The 23,639-nt window shown below is 35.1% G+C and overlaps 2 protein-coding genes across 2 annotated transcripts in view; both read right to left on the bottom strand.

Annotated features, from left to right (window-relative positions):
- On the bottom strand, positions 1-1,048 carry LOC134242121 (beta-1,3-galactosyltransferase 5-like). Its single transcript, XM_062724154.1, has one exon. The coding sequence runs from the start codon at positions 1,046-1,048 to the stop codon at positions 23-25; it is 1,026 nt and encodes a 341-aa protein (XP_062580138.1). The 3' UTR covers positions 1-22.
- Positions 1,049-3,690: 2,642 nt separating this feature from the next.
- LOC134242131 (uncharacterized) overlaps positions 3,691-23,639 on the bottom strand; it is a 92,430-nt gene continuing 72,481 nt past the window's right edge. Inside the window, exons 10-18 of the mRNA XM_062724165.1 lie at positions 16,900-17,102; positions 16,303-16,468; positions 15,729-15,956; positions 10,683-10,772; positions 8,507-8,646; positions 8,230-8,295; positions 7,553-7,702; positions 7,068-7,336; positions 3,691-3,829 (exon numbers count right to left, since the gene is read on the bottom strand). Coding sequence (XP_062580149.1) covers positions 3,691-3,829; positions 7,068-7,336; positions 7,553-7,702; positions 8,230-8,295; positions 8,507-8,646; positions 10,683-10,772; positions 15,729-15,956; positions 16,303-16,468; positions 16,900-17,102 — 1,451 coding nt within the window. The remainder of the gene's footprint in view (positions 3,830-7,067; positions 7,337-7,552; positions 7,703-8,229; positions 8,296-8,506; positions 8,647-10,682; positions 10,773-15,728; positions 15,957-16,302; positions 16,469-16,899; positions 17,103-23,639) is intronic.

Raw genomic sequence — 23,639 nt, 5'->3', positions numbered from 1 at the left:
TATTTATTGTAAATTATGCAGATCAAAGATGAAAGAAATCAACGATTCTTGAAATCCAATACGAATGTTTCAGAGGACAAATGAATCGTTTATCATTCAACTCGTTCCACATTCTCTCTATTTCTTTGGGGTAATAATGATGCCCTGTAATTTTGTTTTTGAAGTGTGTCCCACATGGCCCTTGGTCTCTGTAACCACAACTAAAGCCAGGGTGCCACTCGGCTTCAGCATCAATGTATCTCCTACAGATTCCATTTATAAAAACATCCTCCAAGAAAATATATTTCACACTTTTTGTAGCAAAGTAAAGTTTCGACAGAATATCACCGGTTATGACGTAAGCTGGCCCGCTGATGTAATCTGGAAATGTGTCAGCACTGTACTGATCACGTGACAAGTACCATTTTGAAAATGGAAACCTGAAAGGAGATGTATCTTTCACTTTACATCCAATAATGGAATTAGTTCGTTGCCTTAGTTGGAGATCATCTATCAGATTTCTGATATTTAAGAACATATCGTCGTCTATTTTCAGATAATACTTCGCATGATTACAATTGTTATGGATCCACTCAATTATGCTTATCGACTTTTTTGCCAACATTTCATATTTGTCCTCAATTTTAACTTCAATGATGTCATTATAAATTTCCTTTTCCTTGGACAAAACGTCATTAATGCGTCTATCTTCGGATATTCCAACAAAGAAAGCCAGTTTAAGGCCTGGATCCGATTTAGCCACACTTCCCCAGGAATACCTAATTGAAAATCGTTGTTCAAAATTAGCAGCATGACTGGGAACGGCTATGAAGAGGAATAATGCAGATTCGTTTTTACAATTGATTGATGATCTAGAAACAGAATGACTAGCTTTTTTTTCAAGAAAGACGTCAACATTGTAAACTTCTTCGGGTGTCTGTACATTCGTTTGAAATAATTTTGGTATAGTTAGGATGCTTGTTAATATTAATCCACTGTAAATGAATACTCGCACACACACTGGCCATCTCCGAATTTTTCTTTTAAGAGGAACTGGGAGTTGATCCATGAGCTGAAATGAAAAACAATACAAGAGTAATTTACCTTAAAATTATTAAATTCTTCAATTCGAATCTTTAAATTATGATGGTAGCCTACACCTGGGGCCATGAAATTCACAATTTTGGAAGAGGCAGCTTTATTCAACATAACTATGCACTTGGTAAATTTATTTAATGCCCATAAACATAAAAGAAGAATTTAAAAGAATTTATACATTTTCACTATATAATCTATATAGCCCCGCCCTCGCACTTGAACCCCTGACCCTGGGGCCATGAAATTCACAATTTTGGAAAAGGCGGTCATTTTCAACTTACCAATGCACTTGGTTAGTTTATTTATTGCCCAGGAGCAGAAAAGAAGAATTTCTAAGAAATAATGCATTTTCACTATATAACCTGTTTAGCCCCGCCCTAGCACTAGAACCCCTGACCCTGGGGCCATGAATTTGACAATTTTGGTAGAGGACTCAGTGCTGATTACAATCATACCAACAGTTTGACTGCTTGATGCCCAGGAGTAAAGAAGAAGATTTTTAAAGATTGCACTAATTTTAGTGGTTTTTGCCCCACCCCCAGGCCCCAGGGGGGCAGGGACCATGAAATTCACAATATTTGTTTCCCTTCACCCATAGATGCTATATGCCAAATTTGGTTGAAATTGGTTCAGTGGTTTCAGAGAAGAAGCTAAAAATGTTCAAATGTTAACGCACGACGCACGACGACGGACGAAAACAGATAGCAATAGGTCACCTGAGTTTACCCTGGTGACCTAAAAATTTGCGTCATACAAGCTCGTGTATTTGTACAGCTAGTCCGAAATATCTGACGTTTTGCAGGCTTTTTCACGATTTTTGATATTTTACGTGCCAAGAAAACGTCAGAACCGGTGTAAAGACGAATAGTGACCCCCATGGAATAATGACCGGGGGTCATTTTACGACATTTTTCAATATTCTACGGCAAAAAATGACCCCCGGCCATTATTCGACGTCGAAAAATGACCCCTTTGCCCGTAGAAAAAGTGCCATCACCCTAAAAATTAGCAGAATCCACGTCTGCACGTGAAGAAAAATGACCCCCGTAGAAAATGACTTGTGGATTAAAGCTGTACGGTGGCTGGTATAGGATATGGTTTGAGATTTTTTTTTTTTTATTAATTCGTGGCCACGAAATAAAAATTTGTGGGAACGAAATAAAATTCGTGGGAACGGAATAAAATTCGTGGCCAGGATATAAAAATTCGTGGGAACGAAAAGAAATTCGTGGCCACGAAATAAAATTCGTCGCGGGTTCGAATCCCACTGTGGGACGTGGAGACCGGTCCTTCGGATGAAACCGTATAAACCGAGGTTCCGTGTCGCAGTAGGTGCTGGCACGAAAAAGATCCCTCCCTGCTCAATTGCCATGAGTGCTGAGCATAGGACAAAATTTGCAGCTCTCCACCGGGACGTTAAACAATATACAATAAGACGGTAATCAATCAATCACACAATGAAATCGAAAAATTAGACAGTTATTCTTTAAATCGATAAAGCACATGACTTCGATTCGCAGTACATGTATATATATAGGGAGTATATATATATATATATATATATATATATATATATATATATATATAGCACTAAAATGACCAACGACACGAGCAATAAAATATGTCAAATTTTCGGGACGCCCTGTCCCGTCCTCAGGACAAAGAAAAAAGTTAAAAAGTCATAAAAACAAAGGAAAAAGAGAAACAAAAAGAACTAGCACTACTACTAAACTACTAAACACTAGATATTTACATAATTACATGTTGAATTGGAAATATTAAGAACACAAATAATGAAAGAAATCCGGACCGCTGTGAAATGCGTCCGGTCTATCGGGTATACTCGGGTGAAGTGCGATTTACATAATTGAACGAATTAATTATGCTAATTAATTTAACAATTTTTTTCCCGGTAATAAATCTTTAAATATTTCAAAATTTATAATGGATCATGATTCATATGTTTAAATATCTCTGCTATATTATTTTTCTTTGATTATTCTTTATTAAGTAAAGTTAAGCCATTTTGAGATAATGAAACAATGTACGATTTGCTGATTATCGTATTTAATTAGCATAATTAATTCGTTCAATTATGTAAATCGCACTTCACCCGAGTATACCCGATAGACCGGACGCATTTCACAGCGGTCCGGATTTCTTTCATTATTTGTGTTCTTAATATTTCCAATTCAACATGTAATTATGTAAATATCTAGTGTTTAGTAGTTTAGTAGTAGTGCTAGTTCTTTTTGTTTCTCTTTTTCCTTTGTTTTTATGACTTTTTAACTTTTTTCTTTGTCCTGAGGAAGGGACAGGGCGTCCCGAAAATTTGACAATTTTTATTGTTCGTGTCGTTGGTCATTTTAGTGCTTTATATAAATTTCCATCCGTGACCTTGTATCTACTTAGTAGATCCGACATTTATGATATACAGTGTTGTTGGTTTTTTAGTGCTTTATATATATATATATATATATATATATATATATATATATATATAATTATGTATAAATATGCATAATTTATTTTCAAATTTAAAAAATGTTTAAGTCCGACTTTTAAATAAATTTTACAGTAATTATAATTCCATTGTATTCTTAATTATGTATCCTACCTAAATTCGCTACCATCAGGGTCTAAAGCATTCAGTATCAGTCGTACATCCTCCTCACGAACTCTTAAACCATTCTCCTGACACTTATAAATCATCAACCTATATCCGTGAAGATTTCCGTAGGTATTAAGCTCTCTGTTATTAAACTGAACAACATCAGCAATATCATTGTAAACTTTCCTTCTAAATAAGCTCAGTCTACTCAAAATTCGTCTTAACTGTCGTTCACTAACACTGTATCCATGATGTCCCAAACTTACACAAATATCCCGTTGGCTCAGTCCAATTGAATGATAATAATGTATAAATTCGTTCATCTTGAATGACATAAGAGAGAAGAAGCTAAACATGGCATTATATAGCAAATATCTATTTCGTGGCCACCAGTTTTATTTCGTGGCCATGAATTTTTATTTCGTGGCCACGAATTAATTTTATTTTGTGGCCACGAATTTTATTTTGTTTCCACGAATTTTTATTTCGTGGCCACGAATTTTTATTTCGTTCCCACGAATTTTATTTCGTGGCCAAGAATTTTTATTTCGTTCCCACGAATTTTATTTCGAGGCCACGAATTCTTAAAAAACAAGAGGCCCACGGGCCTTATAGGTCACCTGAGTATCATGTAACAACTTTCCAGCGATTGTATTTGGTTCGTGTTTTAATCCAAAAGCCATGCAATTCACAAATTTTGAAAGAGGCACCATTGCTTATCAAAGGGCAGATTTCAAAGCATTAATTTATTTTTAGTCAAAGTACCCCCCTGGTACCCCTGACCCAGCGGCCCTGAAATTACCTATTTTGAAAGAGGCCCCTTTCTTCATTATAAGGCCAGCATTTCTTTTTTTATGTTTAGGTTTAGTTATGGACATGAGAATAAAAAAGTCCTAAAGGAAAAGGAAATAAAATTTTTTTTTGATAAATCAATTATTAACATTCGTACATTCTTTTTTTATGCTATCCTAATAGGCTCCTTACCACTGGACACATAATGCTTACAAATAGGAAAGTAGAACATTTAATTGCTTATTTCATCACCTGCCAGTTTGGGCCAGTTATATAAATTTTGTGATGTTGATCAAAATATATTTTAAAAAATCAATTCTTTAAAAGCCTTTCAATACATCTTCATTTTTATAATATGTGTAAGGTGAATGTGTAGACATTGTTCGAAAATTTACTTGACCCCTAAAATTATAATTCCTATCATTAAACAGACAGGGAGTATTGGGGAGTAGGGTGAACATTTTTTCAATTAAGTGTAAAATAATTTTACTGGCTGATACAAATGATACTACATACCTGTATATATTTGTATATTCTTGCCTTTTAATAGTTGAATTTTTTTTTAATTTCTTCAGGTTATTGTTTATTTCTTCCTCAAATGGACTTAACTTCTCCCATAGTTTTATTCATTACATCTGATGCATAAGCAATCCTTTTCTGAAGAATGATGCTTAGACTGTAAGCTATAACAGAGACCTTAACAATGTCGCTGGCAATATGCAATAGCTACCACGGGCAGTTTAAAACCTAGGGGGGGGGGAAATATTTTACAGACAGTTACTTTTGAAACGAATACATAATTATCTCACCAGCATGTCATTCTGCAACAAAGTCGTCAGCATTTTATTTGTCCTTTGAACGGGTGAAACGTTTTGAATGGCACTCTTATCGATGAATTTTACACTAAACCAAGCTATCTTCTTACCCGCCGTTTCATCTTAAAACCGGAAGTGCGAGTTCGTAAATTTGAAATCTCGATCCCGACTCAAATTTGACATCGGAAAGAAAAAAATTGTTTTATTTTTTTCTGAAAATTCAAAACCTTGAGCGCAGGGTTTGTAAAACTGAAAATAAAATAAATCCTGGCCTTAAATATGTAATTAGATCATAAGCATATTAACCAAGAGCAAAGGATAAGATGTTCAAAGAAATCATGCATTTCACTATATAATCATTAGAGCCCCACCCTTAAACAAGAACCCCTGACCCTGGGGCCACAAAATTCACAATTTTGGTAGAGGCACTCTTGCTCATCATAACTATGTACTTAGTTAGTTTATTTAATACCCAGGAGCAGAGAAGAAGATTTTCAAAGAATTCATGTATTTTCACTATATATTCAATAGAGCCCCGCCCTAACACCAGAACCCCTGACCCTGGGGCCATAAAATTCACAATTTTGGTAGAGGCACTCCTGCTTATCATAACTATGTACCAAGTTGGTTTATTTAATACCCAGGAGCAGAGAAGAAGATTTTTAAAGAAATAATGCATTTTCACTACCTACTTATTTAGCCCCACCCTAGCACAAGAACCCCTGACCCCAGGGCCATGAATTTCACAATTTTGGTAGAGGACTCATTGCTGGTTTCAATCATACAAACAGTTTGACTGCTTGATGTCAAGGAGTAAAGAAGAAGATTTTTAAAGATTGCATTAATTTTAGTGGATTTGGCCCCACCCCTCAGGCCCCAGGGGGCAGGGATCATGAAATTTACAATTTTTGTTCCCCTTCACCCATAGATGCTTTGTGACAAATTTGGTTGAAAATGGTTCAGTGGTTGCAGAGAAGAAGCTGAAAATGTTCAAATGTTAACGCACAACGCACAAGAAAGGATCCCTCTCTAACAAGACAGAAGAATAGGTCACCTGAGTTATTACTGTTGAGGGCTGCATAAACTTATAACATGTCCTATACCAGGCACCGTATATATCAGCCATCTTAATTGTTGAAATTTTTAGGGTGTGAAACAAAAAAAGTAATAATGTACCAAAATTGAAAAAAATATAGGCTGTAACTTATTGTAGAATAAATTTATAAAAAATAAAACAACTTTGTTATACAATTATAGTTATATTTTAAAATTTACACATTTTGATTCAGAATCTAATGGTGATAGTAAAAGATTTATCGATAGGGTTACCTGAATCACATTGTTTTTCGATGGTGGAAATCATCGTACAGACAGAAAAAATCACATTATATATATAAATATTGCATGTAGTTGAGTGTAACATTGAAAATTTTCATCCCCAAGAAAACCATTGTCAACCGAGGCGCAGCTGAGGTTGACAATGGTTTTCAAGGGGTGAAAATTTTCAATGATGCACTCAACTACATGCAATATTTATTATATTTTGCTAAATGTATTATACAAATATATATACAACAGTGAACCGTGCGCGCATAAATTCTGCGCAGTCGCTATTTTTTTTTAATATCACCCGTCGTCAAGTACTATTGACTGTTGCTATGCTGAAGGGCGTGGCTTCATATTCAGCGGGTAATAGTGTTTTTTAAGAAATGTTTCTCGACCAATTAGATTCAACTAATTCACATGAAAGTATAATATCAAGTAATATTGACCTGAGAATATCGCCCTCATTGAGGTTCATCAGCACCATGTAACATCTCATCTCTGGCTCATTGACACAGAACACCTGTTTCTTCTCCAGATCGGAGTAGTTCTCCTTCAGAGTCTGCAGACACTTGGCCATGTTCTCATTGTTAACCTTGTCATCAAATGAATGCATGTCTTCCTCACAGAGACGTTCCGCACAGAAGATGTGGAAACGGACACACTTCTCCAACAGTTCCACACTCTCCACATTACAGAACTGCTGCTGAGTGATCTCCTGCAATGTGTATTAATAACAGGAACTTTACTTCATACAAGTACATGTCATTCAAATTCAGAAAGTAGTGTTCATCTTTTGTTTCAATTTTCCCTGATTATTTTCTTATCTCCATTGTAAATTACATCATGACCTTCAAAGCCCAGCAACAATGAAGAACCCTAATAGATATGTATCTTTTACAGCCTTATCTTCAGCTGTTTGCTAATTGCATACCTTACGAATTCCTTTGGTCCTGTTCCAAAGGAAATAAAACCAATCCCCCCATTTGCCGTCCTCACCCCGGTCAACTATCTCACTCAGTAAGTAGGACATTGTCAAGGTCAGTGTGGGAAGTGTCCTCAATTCATATGGCAACGGTTCCTCCTGTTTAACAAAAATATCTTGAAAATTTTTAAATGTGTCAATTGACAAGAAAATACACAAGAATAATGTCAATTATTCCCCACATTATTTGTTGAGATTGAACCAATACGAGCAAAATGTAGTGTATAGTGTGCAGGTAAATGTATATTTTTATAACTATCAGAAGAAATGAAATGTAAACATGCATAGACTGATCCTTACAAGAATGACCTTAATACATGTATAAAATTTAAATAATATACATTTATTGCATGATAGTGAGGGAGACATGAAGATTTCTTCGTCCATGAAAAATCATAAATGCTCGAGGGGAGGTGAAGAAATCTTCATGTCTCCTGAACATTCATTCAATAAATTGTTAAATACAATATACCGAATCAAGCACAATGTAGGAAATCTAAAGATTAATTAAATATATGGATATAACAAATTACGGGTATAGCAATTTATTAGCAAAGTAATTTCTTAGGACCAAGTGATTTTGTTATAACCAAGATTTGCTGAATTTCTGAACAACTGAATCAGACCTGATCAGCTGAGGATTTCCTGTACTCCTTCACAGCCAATGCATGGTTCACCAATGGATTACCAGACTGCCAATAAAGAGGAATTATTTAAACAACAGGACGTACTATGAATAATAGGTATATAAACATATAATGTGTAATATGTAATCATTAAAACTGGGACCATACCTTTACTTCCAAAGATCCAGGAATTTACAGAGATCTTGAGTTTCAGTCATCAAGTGTTAAAAACTTAAACAATTTAACCCAGCTAAACCCAATGACAATTAACACTCACCCCTTTTGAGGTCTGTAAAACCTCGTAAGGGTGAAGTCTGCGTTTCTCCTCTCTGTCGTATCTCTCTTTCTCTGGACACATATCTGTACATGTCCCTACAAAGGCCCGGGCTGTAGCTAAGTCTGACTGCTTCTTAGGTCCTATAAAAAAGATCTCATTATTATTTTCTTATCATTTAAGATGCATACTCATATCAAAATCACAGTTGCTTCAAATGTATATTGCAATGTCACTAAAAAAGACTCAGCTATAAGAATCTGGTTTTCATTTTGTTAAAAACAAGAGACCCAAGGGCCTTGAATCGCTCTTCTGATAAACTGTACAATCACTTCTATTTGAAGCCTCTAACCCTAAGTATCATAAGACCCAAGTTGCATCAACTGACAAAGTTTGATGATTCTTAGCAAAGTAAGACTGAAGATATTTTAATAAAGATATAAAAAACCCCAAGTAGTTCACAGTGACCTACTTTAAGATTGAAGTTTTATGAGGATTCACAATACATTAATAGACAATGATTGAAGATTCTAAGCCAATAAAGTATTTGAGATATTTAAAAGTAGGTCATTGTGACCTACTTTTTTGTCTACATTCTCTGAAAACCCAAGACGCATCAATTGACAAAGTTTGCTGATTCGAAGCCAATAAGAACCCAAGTACTTAAATATAGCCATAAAATGTCACAGATAGGTCACTGTGACCTAATTTTTAGTAGATGACTTTTGAAAACCCAAGATACATCAACTGACAAAGTTTGATGATTCTTAGCCAGTAAGTACCTGAGATATTCAAAAGTAGGTCATCATGACTTACTTTTTGGTTGACACTCTCCGAAAACCAAAGATGCCCCAACTGACAAAGTTTAACAAATCTAGGTCAATCAGTACTCGAGATACAAAAATAAGCCATATATATATAGCCATAAAATGACAAAAGTAGGTCAAGGTGATGAAATTTTTGGTTTGCATTCCCTGAAAACCCAAGATGCATCAACTGACAAAGTTTGATGATTCTAAGCCAATAAATACCTGAGATACTTAAAAATATAGCCATAAAATGTCAAAAGTAGGTCATGATGACCTACTTTTTGGACGTCATTCTCTGAAAACCCAAGATGTATCAACTCACAAAGTTTGATGATTCTAAGCCAATAAATACCTAAGATACCTAAATATACCCATAAAATGTTGAAAGTAGGTCATCATGACCTACATTTTAGTCGACGTTTTTCGAAGTTCCAAGATGCATCTACTGACAAAGTTTGACAAAGCCTTTTACACAATTTGAAAACAAATACCTGCAAAATTCAAAAAGTAGATCACAGTGGCCTACTTTTTCATAAATATGTTGTAATGTCCCATGATGCATCAACTTACAAGATTTGATGATTTTAAACCTTTCAGTGTCTGAAATAATAAGATTAAATGTTTTAGAAAGAATTGGCTTTAAAAAGGCGTTAAACCTGCTTCCAAAAAAAAAAAAAGCCTGCCTGCCACATTGAATTTTGATTTTTTTGGCCTGAGAAACTATTGATTAATTATTCTTGAAAAAACTTGAATCTACACTCTCTGAGGATGCTTCCATATACATATGATCAATTATGGCTTTGCTATTCTTGAGGAGAAGATTTTTAAAGAATTTTCCTACATATTTCTATGTAGTACTTTGGTCGGCCATTGTGGCCACAACTTACCCCCGGGGTTCATGATTTGAACAAATTTGAATCTACACTACCTGAGGATGTTTCCACATGTGTTTCATCTTTCCTGGCCCAGTGGTTCTGGAGAAGAAGATTTTTAAAAGATACCATTAATTTTTCATTAATTCATAATTATCTCCCCTTGGAAGAAGACTTGGCCCTTCATTTGAACAAACCTGAACCCTCTTTACCCAAGAATGCTTTGTGGCAAGTTTCATTAAAATTGGCTCAGTGGTTCTTGAGAAGATGTCGAAAATGTGAAAAGTTTACAGACACACGAACAGATGGACGGATGGATGGACAGACGGACTACAGACAGAATGTGATCAGAAAAGCTCACTTGAGCTTTCAGCTCAGGTGAGCTAAAAAGTTTACGCACACCGCACAAATGGCCATAGCATTAGCTCTTTGAGCCTTTGGCTCAGAAGAGCTAAAAATAAATAAATGAAATAAGACAAAATAATATTGTATCCTCACCAAGACGATTCACTTTGTCACGTAAATTAAGAATCTGAAGCTTGTCCGAGTTGCTTCTGTCAAAAGAATTTTTCAGACTGATGACAGCCCCTGTAAATAAATGAGTCTAAGTTATACCATATAAGTGGAAATTATTTTAGTGAGACGCAAATTTAGCAATCTGGCCTTAAAAATCGGTATTATATATTTTAGCGAGATGCAAATTAAGTGATTTTAAAATGCTCACTTAAGATGCTCTCAACAACTATAACGCAATTATTTTTTAGCGATATTTTTAATTTTAGTGATCTCAGCACCCATGCTAATAGTGCCAAAATTAAATCCTTGCTAAAATTTCTACTTATACGGTATGATTTGTGTATTTTCTAGACAAATGCATATGATGCATATGTGGACCACTGTGGATCTGCATGCCAATAGTACAAAATTTTCAATGATATTTGCTCATACTTAACATAACAAGAGGCCCATGGGCCTTATAGGTCACCTGAGCATTATGCAACAACTTTCCAGTGATTTAATTTGATTCATGTTTTAAGCCAGATGCTATGGCGTTCACAATTTTGAAAGGGGCACCATTGATCATCAGAGTTCTCCATCATTTAAAATGTTACTGTGTTGCAGAGTTTACGCGAAGTACTAACATTTCGTGGTAATTTCGCGATCAAATTTGCAACTGAAACTAATTCATTACAATAACAAAAGAATATATGCACACACTTAAAAAAAAAATTGTTACACAAATGGTATGGTCGTACATATAGATAAAAGTAAAAACAAATTCTGGTCAAAACAATCGAAGTACTCTACATTTTTAGAGTAAATTTGCCATGATTATTAGTCAGTTTTCCAGATTGTATTACCAAATTGCACAAAAAAGAAACTTCAGAACAGTAAAATACTTTTAAGAGTTCCTTATTTGAACATGTTGAAATTCTTAAGCAGTTCATTTACATCAATGAAATGACTTCGGCACGATTTTATGGTTCACTTACAGTACTAACATAATCCTACACTAGAGCCATGGTTCAAGACACATTTAAATATTAAAAAAAAAATTCTTCAATCTATTTTAATGCAACTACCAATTAACCGTTACATGGAAGTATGAAAACAAATTATTTATCTTTGTTCCTTCATGCGTGAAGTCCGGCGAGGGTCTAGGAGATAATTGATTATGCAAGGTGAAGCCCTAGTGATTAAGTGCTCCGCCATTTAGAATTGAAAGACGGTAGAATTGTTTCATTAAAATCTCACTAAGTTAGAGAGAACTTATGTTTAGATTTTCTAATTATTACAGATCTTACTATGTCGGCAAAATTTTTACTGTGTCGCAAGCATTAAATTTGAATCGTAACTGTGTTGGAGAAAATTTTACTGTGTCAGGAGGAACACAGTAAAACAGCTCATGGAGAACCCTGGATCATCATAACGATACACTAAGCAGTTGCTTAGTTTGTTTACTTAATACCCATAGGCAGGGTGGGGGAACAAAAAATGCATTTCAAGAAATCAGTAATATTCAGCAATAATCAGTAATGCCCCTATCACACATGAACCCCTGACCCTTAGGCCTAGATCCACACACTGCACAATTTTTGAAATGGCACCATGGCTATTTGATTAATACCAAGGAGCAGATCTTAAACAATTCATCCAGTTTCAGTATATAAGTACACCCCCCCATGGTACCCCTGACCCTGGGGCCTTGAAATTCACAATTCTGGAAGATTAGGGTCCTTGCTCATCATAACTACATAGGTAGTTCATCTGCTTAATACCCAAGAGCAGAGAAGAAAATTTTCAAAGATTTAATGTATTTTCACTACATAATCAATAGAGCCCCACCCTATCACTAGAACCCCTGACCCTAGGGCCATAAAATCAAAATTTTGGAAGAGGTATTCTTGCTCATCATAACTATGTACTTAGTTTATTTAATTCCTAGGAGCAGAAAAGAAATTTTTCAAAGAATTCATGTATTTTCATTATATAATCAATAGAGCCCCACCCTAACACCAGAACCCCTGACCCTGGGGCCATTAAATTCACAATTTTGGTATAGGCACTCTTGCACATCATAACTATGTACTTAGTTTATTCAATACCCAGGAGCAGAGAAGAAGATTTTCAAAGAATTAATGCATTTTCACTATATAATAAATAGAGCCCTGCCCTAACACCAGAACCCCTGACCCTGGGGCCATAAAATTCACAATTTTGGTAGAGGCACTCTTGCTCACCATAACTATGCACTTAGTTAGTTTATTTAATACCCAGGAGCAGAGAAGAAGATTTTCAAAGAATTCATGAATTTTTATCATATAATCTATAGAGCCCCGCCTTAACACCAGAACCCCTGACCCTGGGGCCATAAAATTCAAAATTTTGGTAGAGGCACTCTTGCTCATCATAACTATGCACTTAGTTAGTTTATTTGATACCCAGGAGCAGAGAAGAAGATTTTCAAAGAATTCATGAATTTTCACTATATAATCTATAGAGCCCTGCCCTAACACCAGAACCCCTGACCCTGGGGCCATAAAATTCACAATTTTGGTATAGGCACTCTTGCACATCATAACTATGTACTTAGTTTATTCAATACCCAGGAGCAGAGAAGAAGATTTTTTTAAAGAATTAATGCATTTTCACTATATAATCAATAGAGCCCTGCCCTAACACCAGAACCCCTGACCCTGGGGCCATAAAATTCACAATTTTGGTAGACACACTCTTGCTCATCATATGCACTTCGTTTATTTAATACCCAGGAGCAGAGAAGAAGATTTTCAAAGAAATAATGCATTTTCACTATATACTTATTTAGCCCCGCCCTAGCACTAGAACCCCTGACCCTGGGGCCATGAATTTCACAATTTTGGTAGAGGACTCAATGCTGATTACAATCATGCAAACAGTTTGACTGCTTGATGTCCAGGAGTAAAGAAGAAGATTTTTAAAGATTGCATTAATTTTAGTGGTTTTTGTCCCACCTCTCAGGCCCCAGGAACCATGAAATTCACAATTTTTGTTCCCCTTCACCCATAGATGCTTTGTGCCAAATTTGGTTGAAATTGGTTCAGTGGTTGCAGAGAAGAAGCTGAAAATGTTCAAATATTAACGGACAACGCACGACGCACACCACACCACGACGGACGAAAACAGATAGCAATAGGTCACCTGAGTTTACTCAGGTGACCTAAAAATAGATATAGAAATTCACTTTAAAAAAATACAAGCTATAATTATTTTCTTTCTTTCATTCAGAAAAAGAACCAGGGATTATAAAACCAATAGTTGCCCACTCCTCTGAAGAGACTGACTGACTTTATAAAATACTATAGCATGGATGACACAAAACTTCAAAGCTAGGATATTAGTGGTCTGCTTGGTCATTAAAATCTATCTCTATCTGGTCTGCTGTTTTAATTGCTGAAATGCTAGCTTTATTTATTTACATAAAATAATATGTGCCAATGACAGATGTCTATCTATTAGGGATGTCAAATCGGTCAATTTTTAATACTCGGTTACTCAGAAGTTTTTCAGATCGAGTACCCGGGTACTCGGTTAAAGTGTAAATAAATAGGAACAAGTTAATTGATAACTGTAAAACATTGTAAACTCTTGTAGAAATAAAACCGATGGGAGATTACCTGCAAATGCTTTGTAACAATTTTGACCACTTTGTACTCGACGAAATTTAATCTAACATTTTAGTTCTATTTATTTATCAGATAGATATGAGAAACAAAATCATAAATGGTTCAGTGTTTTTGTTTAAAAAATAATCAGTTCTGTTCCGTAATTGTAATGTCACTCTTTGATGCGTTTGACGTCCAAGTGATAAGTATTCTGAGCTACATGTACGGTATAAACTTGATCAAGTTATCCTATAACAGAGCAGATTTATACGATCTTCATACACTTTTGATCCGAGATTTCATAGAATTACAATACAGTATGTTGTAATTTGAAGCAACGTTGGACATAACATTTTTAAAGCATTTGCCTTCAACCATTTGATTGAAATTGGGATGTAATCAAACACATCAATATCAACAATCGCATGTGCAATATCGTCTGTCTCTTTCCCCGAGAATTTACGGCTTCTTGGAGAATTGACAAAATTATTTCATTTATTTAAATATAATGGACCTTAAAGGATGTTCAATGAAAACAAAATAATTAAAGCAAACTAAACATAAGGGTAGAAAACAGTCTAAGGTGAGAAAAGCCAGGTAGGTACATCAGGTGTTTGGTCACGGTAATTACTGTATAAACACTGCCACGGGTTATAACAGTCATTTTAAAACCAATGTTTAAATGCATTAATAAATAAGCTTAGAAATATTTAGAAATATACATCTGAGTAACCGAGTACCGATTTTAGTATTCGATTCTCGGACGTTCGATCCCTACTATCTATGTTTAAATTACATAATGTGTTTCCTGTTAAGTTGCACATCAGCTCTCATCAACAGCAAGGGGAAAAGTGTCTGTTATATACAGTCTGGTAAATACTCTAGGTAAATTGATATTTGAAAATTGAAATCCTGTTTGACTACTGTAAATCCTGTTTTATTCGCGAGAACTTAATTTTCGCGTTATTACGCGAGACAATGAGGTCGCGAAAATTTCATTCTCGCGTTTAAAAGTATTCCTTATGATTATATAGAGGAAAAGCAACAATTCGTGAAAATTATGTCTCGCTTATAAAGAGTCAATGACTATCTCGCGAAAATAAGGTATCGCGAAAATTTAGTGATCTACAGTACTTCATTTAAAAGATTTACAGTGGACCTTCAGATATCTGGACGCCAGATATCCAGATGCTTCAGTATCCGGACGATTTTTCATCGGAACAGAATTTTTAGATGTTATTTTGTCTTGTTTAACTGGTGATTCAGGTATCCAGATGCTTCACATATCCGGACAAATTGACTGGGAACCAAAGCGTCCAGATAAATGAGGGTCCACTGTATTTAAATCCTTGTGTATGCCAGAAAGCTTCTTTACAGTGTAGTGTGAAGTTATAAATACCTTTATCTATTTTGGTGGAAATTGCTGGAGATGAACTTGTTCCACTCTGAACAGGACTGGCATGTCTCGTGACTTGCTCAGTAGACTGTGACTGCTGACCTCTGACCTCCTCAGAATGAGGCAGGATCTGTTGTTTCTGACCAATGATATCGTTGGTACCAGACATACTGGCCAGTTCTTCATCTACTTCATTCCTCTCAAACTTAAATTGGCTAGCTCCAGGCTTACCTAAACAGAAGAATATTGTTATGTGGTTTACACTAGTATTGTATGTTGCTAACATTAGTTTTATTTTACTGTCATAGAACTGAATTTAAAAAAATGAAATGCAGTACTTTCAAAACTTTTGATCATGAAAGCACCATTTATAATTTAAATTAAATATCTGAGGGCTGCTTTTTCATTTCATAAATATCAACCATTTCTTGTTTGTTATGACTTAGACAACTATTTCAAATATACTGAGCTGTAGGATTGAGCAATTTCTATTTAAAATCTTAATAACATGGAACATGTTTGGTTTTAAATGAGAACTGTAATTATCTCAGTAGACTTTTAATACCATGACTCTGACCTTGAACTTGTCTTTTGACATGACCTTGGGTGACACCTCCGTCCTCCGTTGAGGATTTTTGCCCTAGCCCCTTTGCTGCAGGAGAAAATGAACTCCAGAATATCTGCATTGTCTTCTCCCCCTTCATAATGACTGCTCCCTTTCTCTTGGCCTCTAAAGCTGCTTCCTTCAAATATAAAACAGGTTTTGTTCTCATATACTTACTATTCAATATGTAGAGATACATTTTTTCCATGTTTAATTCACATTTACATGTAAATGGACCCATATTTTTCATAGAAGTTTGTCCCAGTGAACTTGTACTTTTACTGATAGATTGCAACTACATCTTTGCTTACTAAGAGATAAAAGAAAAGAGAAATCATTCTACATAATTTTTGACCATTAGATTTAACAGAAATTGGGATTTCACTGAATTATGACCAAATGGAAAAGATGCATTAACAGTATATATAAATCTTCTTAAATAAAATAGGATATCTAGATTCTTTTGGCTGTATTATAAAATATTTTTCATGAATAGTAAAGATTCTTAAATGTCTTAAAAACTTTAAACATAAAACTTGACATCAGCATAATGTCAGGATCATATCTCACATGAGTTTTGAAATGAATGGTTGCCAATCCTTTGTCTGGCTTGGGTATAACACGAGTGACTTCTCCAAACTTGGTGAAATGCTGTCTCAGTTTCTGGCCACTGTTGAAGCCAATAGGGACATTCTTACAGATCAGACCCACTCTGTCCTCAACACTGGAAAGTCTTCTGGTGGATAAGGTTCTTTTGGCTTGATTTTCCTCCTCTAAAAATAGAACAAGATTTATATAAGAGGATTTGAGATTTCCTGGTGGCATGTAAAATGATGTGCATTGGAAATTTTGGTAACTGAATCGAACAGACTGACAAAACTGATTCACAGGAAAACATTAAGAAAATCACAATAATCTAAATATCAGCTTAAGAAATAAGCATAAGAATGACAGGTATAATATAGCTTTCCCCACAATGAATGATAAAAATGTCAACATGGACAATTAACTAGGCCCAATCTAGTTGGAAATTACAAACAAGAGGCCCATGGGCCTTATAGGTCACCTGAGTATTGTGTAACAACTTTCAAACATTTAACTTTGGTTCGTGTTTTAAACCAGAAGCCATGAAATTCACAATTCACAATTTTGAAAGAGGCACCATTGCTTATCATAATTATAAACTTAGCATGCTAACTCTATTCATTTAATACCCAGAGGTTGATCAGAGTAACAAAGAGAAACTGCACTTCCACTTTATAACCAGTTTTGCACCTCACCCCAAAGGAACCACTGAACCTGGGGCCACATATTTCAAAATTTTGCAAATGTTATCATAAAATGGTTGATTAATACCAAAGAGCAGAATTCAGAGCATTAATTTATTTTCAGACTATGTACCCCCCCCCCCCCGACCCAGGGGGGGGGGGCATAAAAAATAATCATTTTGCTAGATGCACCTCTCTTTATCATAAATATATATACTTGGATCATTGGCATAAAACCCAGTTGCAAAGGAAAAGATTTTCAAAGAATTAATGTATTTTCACTGTATGATCAATAAAGCTCCGCCCTAACACCAGAACCCCTAACCCCGGGGCCATAAAATTCACAATTTTGGTAGAGGCACTCTTGCTCATCATAACTATGTACTTAGTTAGTATATTTAATACCCAGGAGCAGAGAAGAAGATTTTCAAAGAATACATGTATTTTCACTATATAATCAATAGAGCCCTGCCCTAACACTAGAACCCCTGACCCTGGGGTCATAAAATTCACAATTTTGGTAGAGGCACTCCTGCTCATCATAACTTAGTACTTAGTTAATTCATTTAATACCCAGAAGCAGAGAAGAAGATTTTCAAAGAATAAATGCATTTTACTATACAGCAAAACTCGGTTATAACAAAGTCACTGGGACCTATGAAATCACTTCCCTATATCCGTAATTCGTTATAACCATATAAGAAATCTATTAAATTTATATAGTTGGGGATCCAAGATGACTTCGCTATATCCATAAATTTGCAATATCCGTGTTCGTACTAACCGAGTTTTGCTGTATAATCAATAGAGCCCCACCCTAACACCAGAACCCCTGACCCTGGGGCCATAAAATTCACAATTTTGGAAGAGGCACTCTTGCTCATCATAACTATGAACTTAGTTAGATTATTTAATACCCAGGAGCAGAGAAGAAGATTTTTAAAGAAAGAATGCATCTTCACTATATAATCTATATAGCCCTGCCCTAGCTCTAGAACCTCTGACCCTGGGGCCATGAATTTCAATATTTTGGTAGAGGACTCAATGCTCAATACATTCATGCCAAAAGTTTGCCTGCTTGATGTCCAGGACTAAAGAAGATGATTTTTAAAGATTGCACTTATTTTAGTGGTTTTTGCCCCAACCCCAGCCCCTGGGGGGCAGGGACCATGAAATTCACAATTTATGTTCCCCTTCATCCATAGATGCTGTATACCATATTTGGTTGAAATTGGTCCAGTGGTTTCAGAGAAGAAGTGAAAATGTTCAAATGTTAACACACGACGGACAGACGAATAGGTCACCTGAGTTACTCAGGTTACCTAAAAACGGAATGATGAATAATTTTAATTCTTTGAAATAAATTTGTTTGTATTATGCTTAGAAAAATTAGAATGAAATTTTGTTACCTTGCCTTTATTGTAGTCAAATGGGGGCACTTTCAAGATATGGACCATTTTTTATGCTTTTATACACAATTGCATACTTAAAACTCCGCAATAAACAAAGGAATTGACAAATTTAAAAAAAATAAATGATGAAATGTTTTGTTTTTCACATATATCATGCACTTTGCATCCCTCTTTTAAACAAGAGGCTCAGGGGCCACATCACTCACCTGAGCAAATTGGCTCGGAAAAAGCACAAATCAGATCAGAACTGAAAAGATTAATGAAGGGGGGGGGGGGGGGGGCTTCAATTTAATACTATTTGAGAATGCCCTCATAATAATACAGCATAATACTTTGCTGTTCTTGATAAAAAGATTTTTTAAAAACATTTCCTTCCTATATATAACTTCATAAAAATTTGAATATGATTCCCCATTGTTTCCCTCTCTATCCCAAAGGGACATGATTTGAATAAATTTAAATCAGGATTTGAACAGAATTAATTCTACACTACCCGAAAATGCTTCCATATAAATACTAGTATCACTAATCATGGCTTTGCTATTCTTGAGAAGATTTTTTTAAATATATATTTTAATGTAAAACTTGGATCCCCCATTGTGTACCCATCCTATCCCTGGGGGTTATAATTTGAACAAACTAGAATCTACACTACCTGAGAATGATTCCAAATAAATATCACTAATCATGGCTTTGAAGTACTTGAGAAGATTTTTAAAGATTTCCCTATCTAGTCCTACATGTATAAAAAATTCAGCCATTTTGGTTCCATCCTACCCAGGGGGTCATGATTTGAAGAAACTTGAATCTACACTATCTGAGGATGATATCACATGAGTTTCATCTTTCCTGGCCCACTGGTTAAAATTCTTGAGAAGAAGATTTTTCCTTTACATTCCCATGTAAATCTTTGATCAGTTATTGTAGTCCTACCCTACCTCTGGGGTCATGATCTGAACAAACTTGAATCTATTCTAGATGAAGATGCTTCCACATGAGTTTCATCTTTCCTGCCCCAGTGGTTCTTGAGAAGAAGATTTTTTAAAGATTTTCACTATATACCCCTATGCAAAATTTTGATAGGCCATTGTGGCCCCACCTTACCCCGGGGGTCATGACCTACCTGGGGATGCTTCCAAATGAGTTTCATCTTTCCTGGCCCAGTGGTTCTTGAGAAAAAGATTTTTAAAGATTTTTCCTATATAGTCCTATGTAAAACTCTGATCGGCCATTGTGGCCCACCCTACCTTTGGGAGTCATGATTCATGATTTGAACAAATTTGAATCTACACTACCTGAGGATGCTTCCATATAAATATGATGAATTATGGCTTTGTCATTCTTGAGAAGAAGATTTTTAAAGAATTCTCCTATATATTTCTATGTAAAACTTTGGTCGCCCATTTTGGCCCCGCCCTACCCCCGTGGGTCATGATTTAACCAAATTGGAATCTACTCTACCTGAGGATGCTTCCTTATAAATATGATGAATTATGCCTTTGCTTTTCTTGAGAAGATTTTTAAAGAATTTTCCTTTATATTTCTTTGTAAAACTTTGGTCGCCCATTTTGGCCCCGCCATGACCCCCGGGGGTCATGATTTGAACAAACTTGAATCTACACTACCTGAGGATGCTTCCCTATAAGTTTCATCTGAGAAGAAGATTTTTAAAACATACCACTATTTCTGAATTATCTCCCCTTGAATAAGGGCATGGACAAATTTTAATCTGAAAAGCTCACTTGAGCCTTCGGCTCATGTGAGCTAAAAATGAAAAGAAAATTGGATGTAGCCTTTATTGCAGTGAAAAGGGGGCATTTAAAAACACAAAAAATAGGACTATCCAACTAGATATTTTATAAGTCGCAATGAGTTTACATAACATCAACAAACGATTGTAATACTTTATTTGTTTCTATAACTTAAATAATTCTAACATTATCAAATAATTTTCTCTCCATACTCAATTAAAAAAATAGTGAGTATAAACACATCAACATGTTCTAGGAGAAAAACTAAAATCGTTTACCTTTGGTTATAGCATTTTTTTCTAACTCACAAATTGAAATAAAACAAGATAAAATCAATAAATCTGTACAAGAAATTGATACCTCAAAATATATTATGTTCCAAAGTTGTTTATTAGTTTAAAAAATATTTTCTAAAAACATGTAAATACAAGAGGCCCAGGGGCCACAGCGCTCACCTGAGCACATCGACTAGGAAAAAGCACACATCAGATCAGAACTGAAAGTTTACTGAGGGGAGGGGGGGGCTTGAATTTCAACCCCCAGGGAATCATGATTTGAACAAACTTGAATCTACACTATCTGAGGATGATTCCATATAAATATTACTAATCATGGCTTTGAAGTACTTGAGAAGAAGATTTTAAAAGATTTTTCCAATATATTCCTATGTAAAACTTTGATCGGCCATTTTGATCCCGACCTACCCCCAGGGGTCACGATTTGAACAAACTTCAATCTACACTACCTGAGGATGATTCCACATGAGTTTCATCTTTCCTGTCTTAATGGTTCTTGAGAAGATTTTTACAGATTTTTCCTATAAATTCCTATGTAAAACTTTGATCGGTCAATTTGGCCCCACCCTACCCCGGGGGGTCATGATTTGAACAAACTTCAATCTACACTACCTGAGGATGATTCCGCATGAGTTTCATCTTTCCTGGCCCAGTGGTTCTTGAGAAGAAGATTTTTAAAGATTTTTCCTATATATTCCTAATGTAAAAATTTGATCAGCCATTTTGGCCCCACCCTACCCTCTGGGGTCATGATTTGAACATACTTGAATCTACATTACCTGAGGGTACAAGTAAATTCAGCACCTAGTGAAAGTGAATTCGGCATCTAGTGAACTCGGCACCAGAATCTGGTAAATTCGGCATTAGATTCTGGTTAATTCGGCACCTTTCTATAATAAATCAACACGTGTTATTAATTCATTTTTTCTTAATATTTTTCTTGTGACTACTTTGTTGATTAATAAATTTGCCTTTAAAGAGAAAAAACGGTTATTTAATTGAAATACATGTACATCACTACACGTATTTGACTTTTCTAATTTACAGACACTTGTTTGAAAGTAAAAGAATTCGGTTAACATTCCTTTTATTGTTTGAATCTTTTTTTTTTGTTAATGTGTTTTGGTGACATTTCATATACTTATTTTCTTTTTAGAATTAATTGATGTCATTTTTAACGATGCGTTTTTAAGAAACAAGAGGCCCACAGGCCTTATAGGTCACCTGAGTATCATGTAACAACTTTCCAGCGATTGTATTTGGCTCGTGTTTTAATCCAAAAGCCATGAAATTCACAAATTTTGAAGGAGGCACCATTGCTTATCAAAGTGCAGATTTCAAAGCATTAATTAATTTTTAGTCAAAGTACCTCCCTGGTACCCCTGACCCAGCGGCCCTGAAATTATCTATTTTGAAAGAGGCCCCTTTCTTCATTATAAGGCCAGCATTTTTTTTTTTATGTTTAGGTTTAGATATGAACATGAGAATAAAAACGTCCCGAAGGAGAAGGAAATAAAAATTTTTTTTTGATAAATCAATTATTAACAATTGTTCATTTTTTTTTAGGCTATTCTAATAGGCCCCTTACCACTGGACACATAATGCTTACAATAGGAAAGTAGAACATTTAATTGCTTATTTCATCATCTGCCAGTCTGGGCCAGTTATATAAATTTTGTGATGTTGGTCAAAAATCAATTCTTTAAAAGTCTTTCAATATATCTTCATTTTTTGAATATGTGTTACAGTGTTAGGTGAATGTGTAGACATTGTTTTAAAATTTACTTGATGCCTAAAATTTTAATTCCTATCATAAAATAGACAGGGAGTATTGAGGAATAGGGTGAACATTTTTTTTCAATTAAGTGTAAAATATATAATTTTTCTGGCTGATACAGATGATACTACATGCCTGTATATATTTGTATAATTATTCTTGCCTTTTAATAGTTGATTTTTTTTTTATTTCTTCAGGTTATTGTTTATTTCTTCCTCAAATGGACTTAATTTCTCCCATAGTTTTATTCATTACATCTGATGCATAAGCAACATTTTCTGTTGAATGATGCTTAGACTGTAAGCTATAACAGAGACCTAAACAATGTCACTGGCAATATGCAATGGGCCAGTTTCATTTGTCACTGATCGGCGTACGCCGAATTGCGCCGGTCAGATGACCGGCGTAAAACGGCTAAGAGGCAAATGAAGTAAACCGGCGAAAACATTTTTAAAAAATGAATAATTACGCTAAATGATAATCAATTAATTAAGTTTTATCACTTTTTACATTATGTCTTAGGAGAATAATTCGAAATTCAATTTTAAAAAAAACCATGAACCTCATGAAAAATTTTTATTTTTCAGAAAATAAAAACAAATTTTAAATATATGAATAGAGATTTGCTCAAAATATGCAAACAAAAAAAGAACGTGTCGATTTGGTAAAAATTGTCTGCATTTTCACAGTTGTTTTCTCTTCCCGCCATATTTCTAAGACCGGCGATTTCCTCGCCGGTCATTTCAGACCGGCGCATTCGGCGTACGCCGGCGAACCTTCCCCGGTCAAATGAAGTAACAAGCCAG

Source organism: Saccostrea cucullata, unplaced genomic scaffold, assembly GCF_032062105.1.
Source record: "Saccostrea cucullata isolate Sc308-1 unplaced genomic scaffold, CSIRO_AGI_Scuc_v1 ctg269, whole genome shotgun sequence".
Classification (NCBI taxonomy): Eukaryota; Metazoa; Mollusca; class Bivalvia; order Ostreida; family Ostreidae; genus Saccostrea; species Saccostrea cuccullata.
Note: the sequence above shows the minus strand (reverse complement) of the source record. Positions and strands in the feature narration are given on the sequence as shown.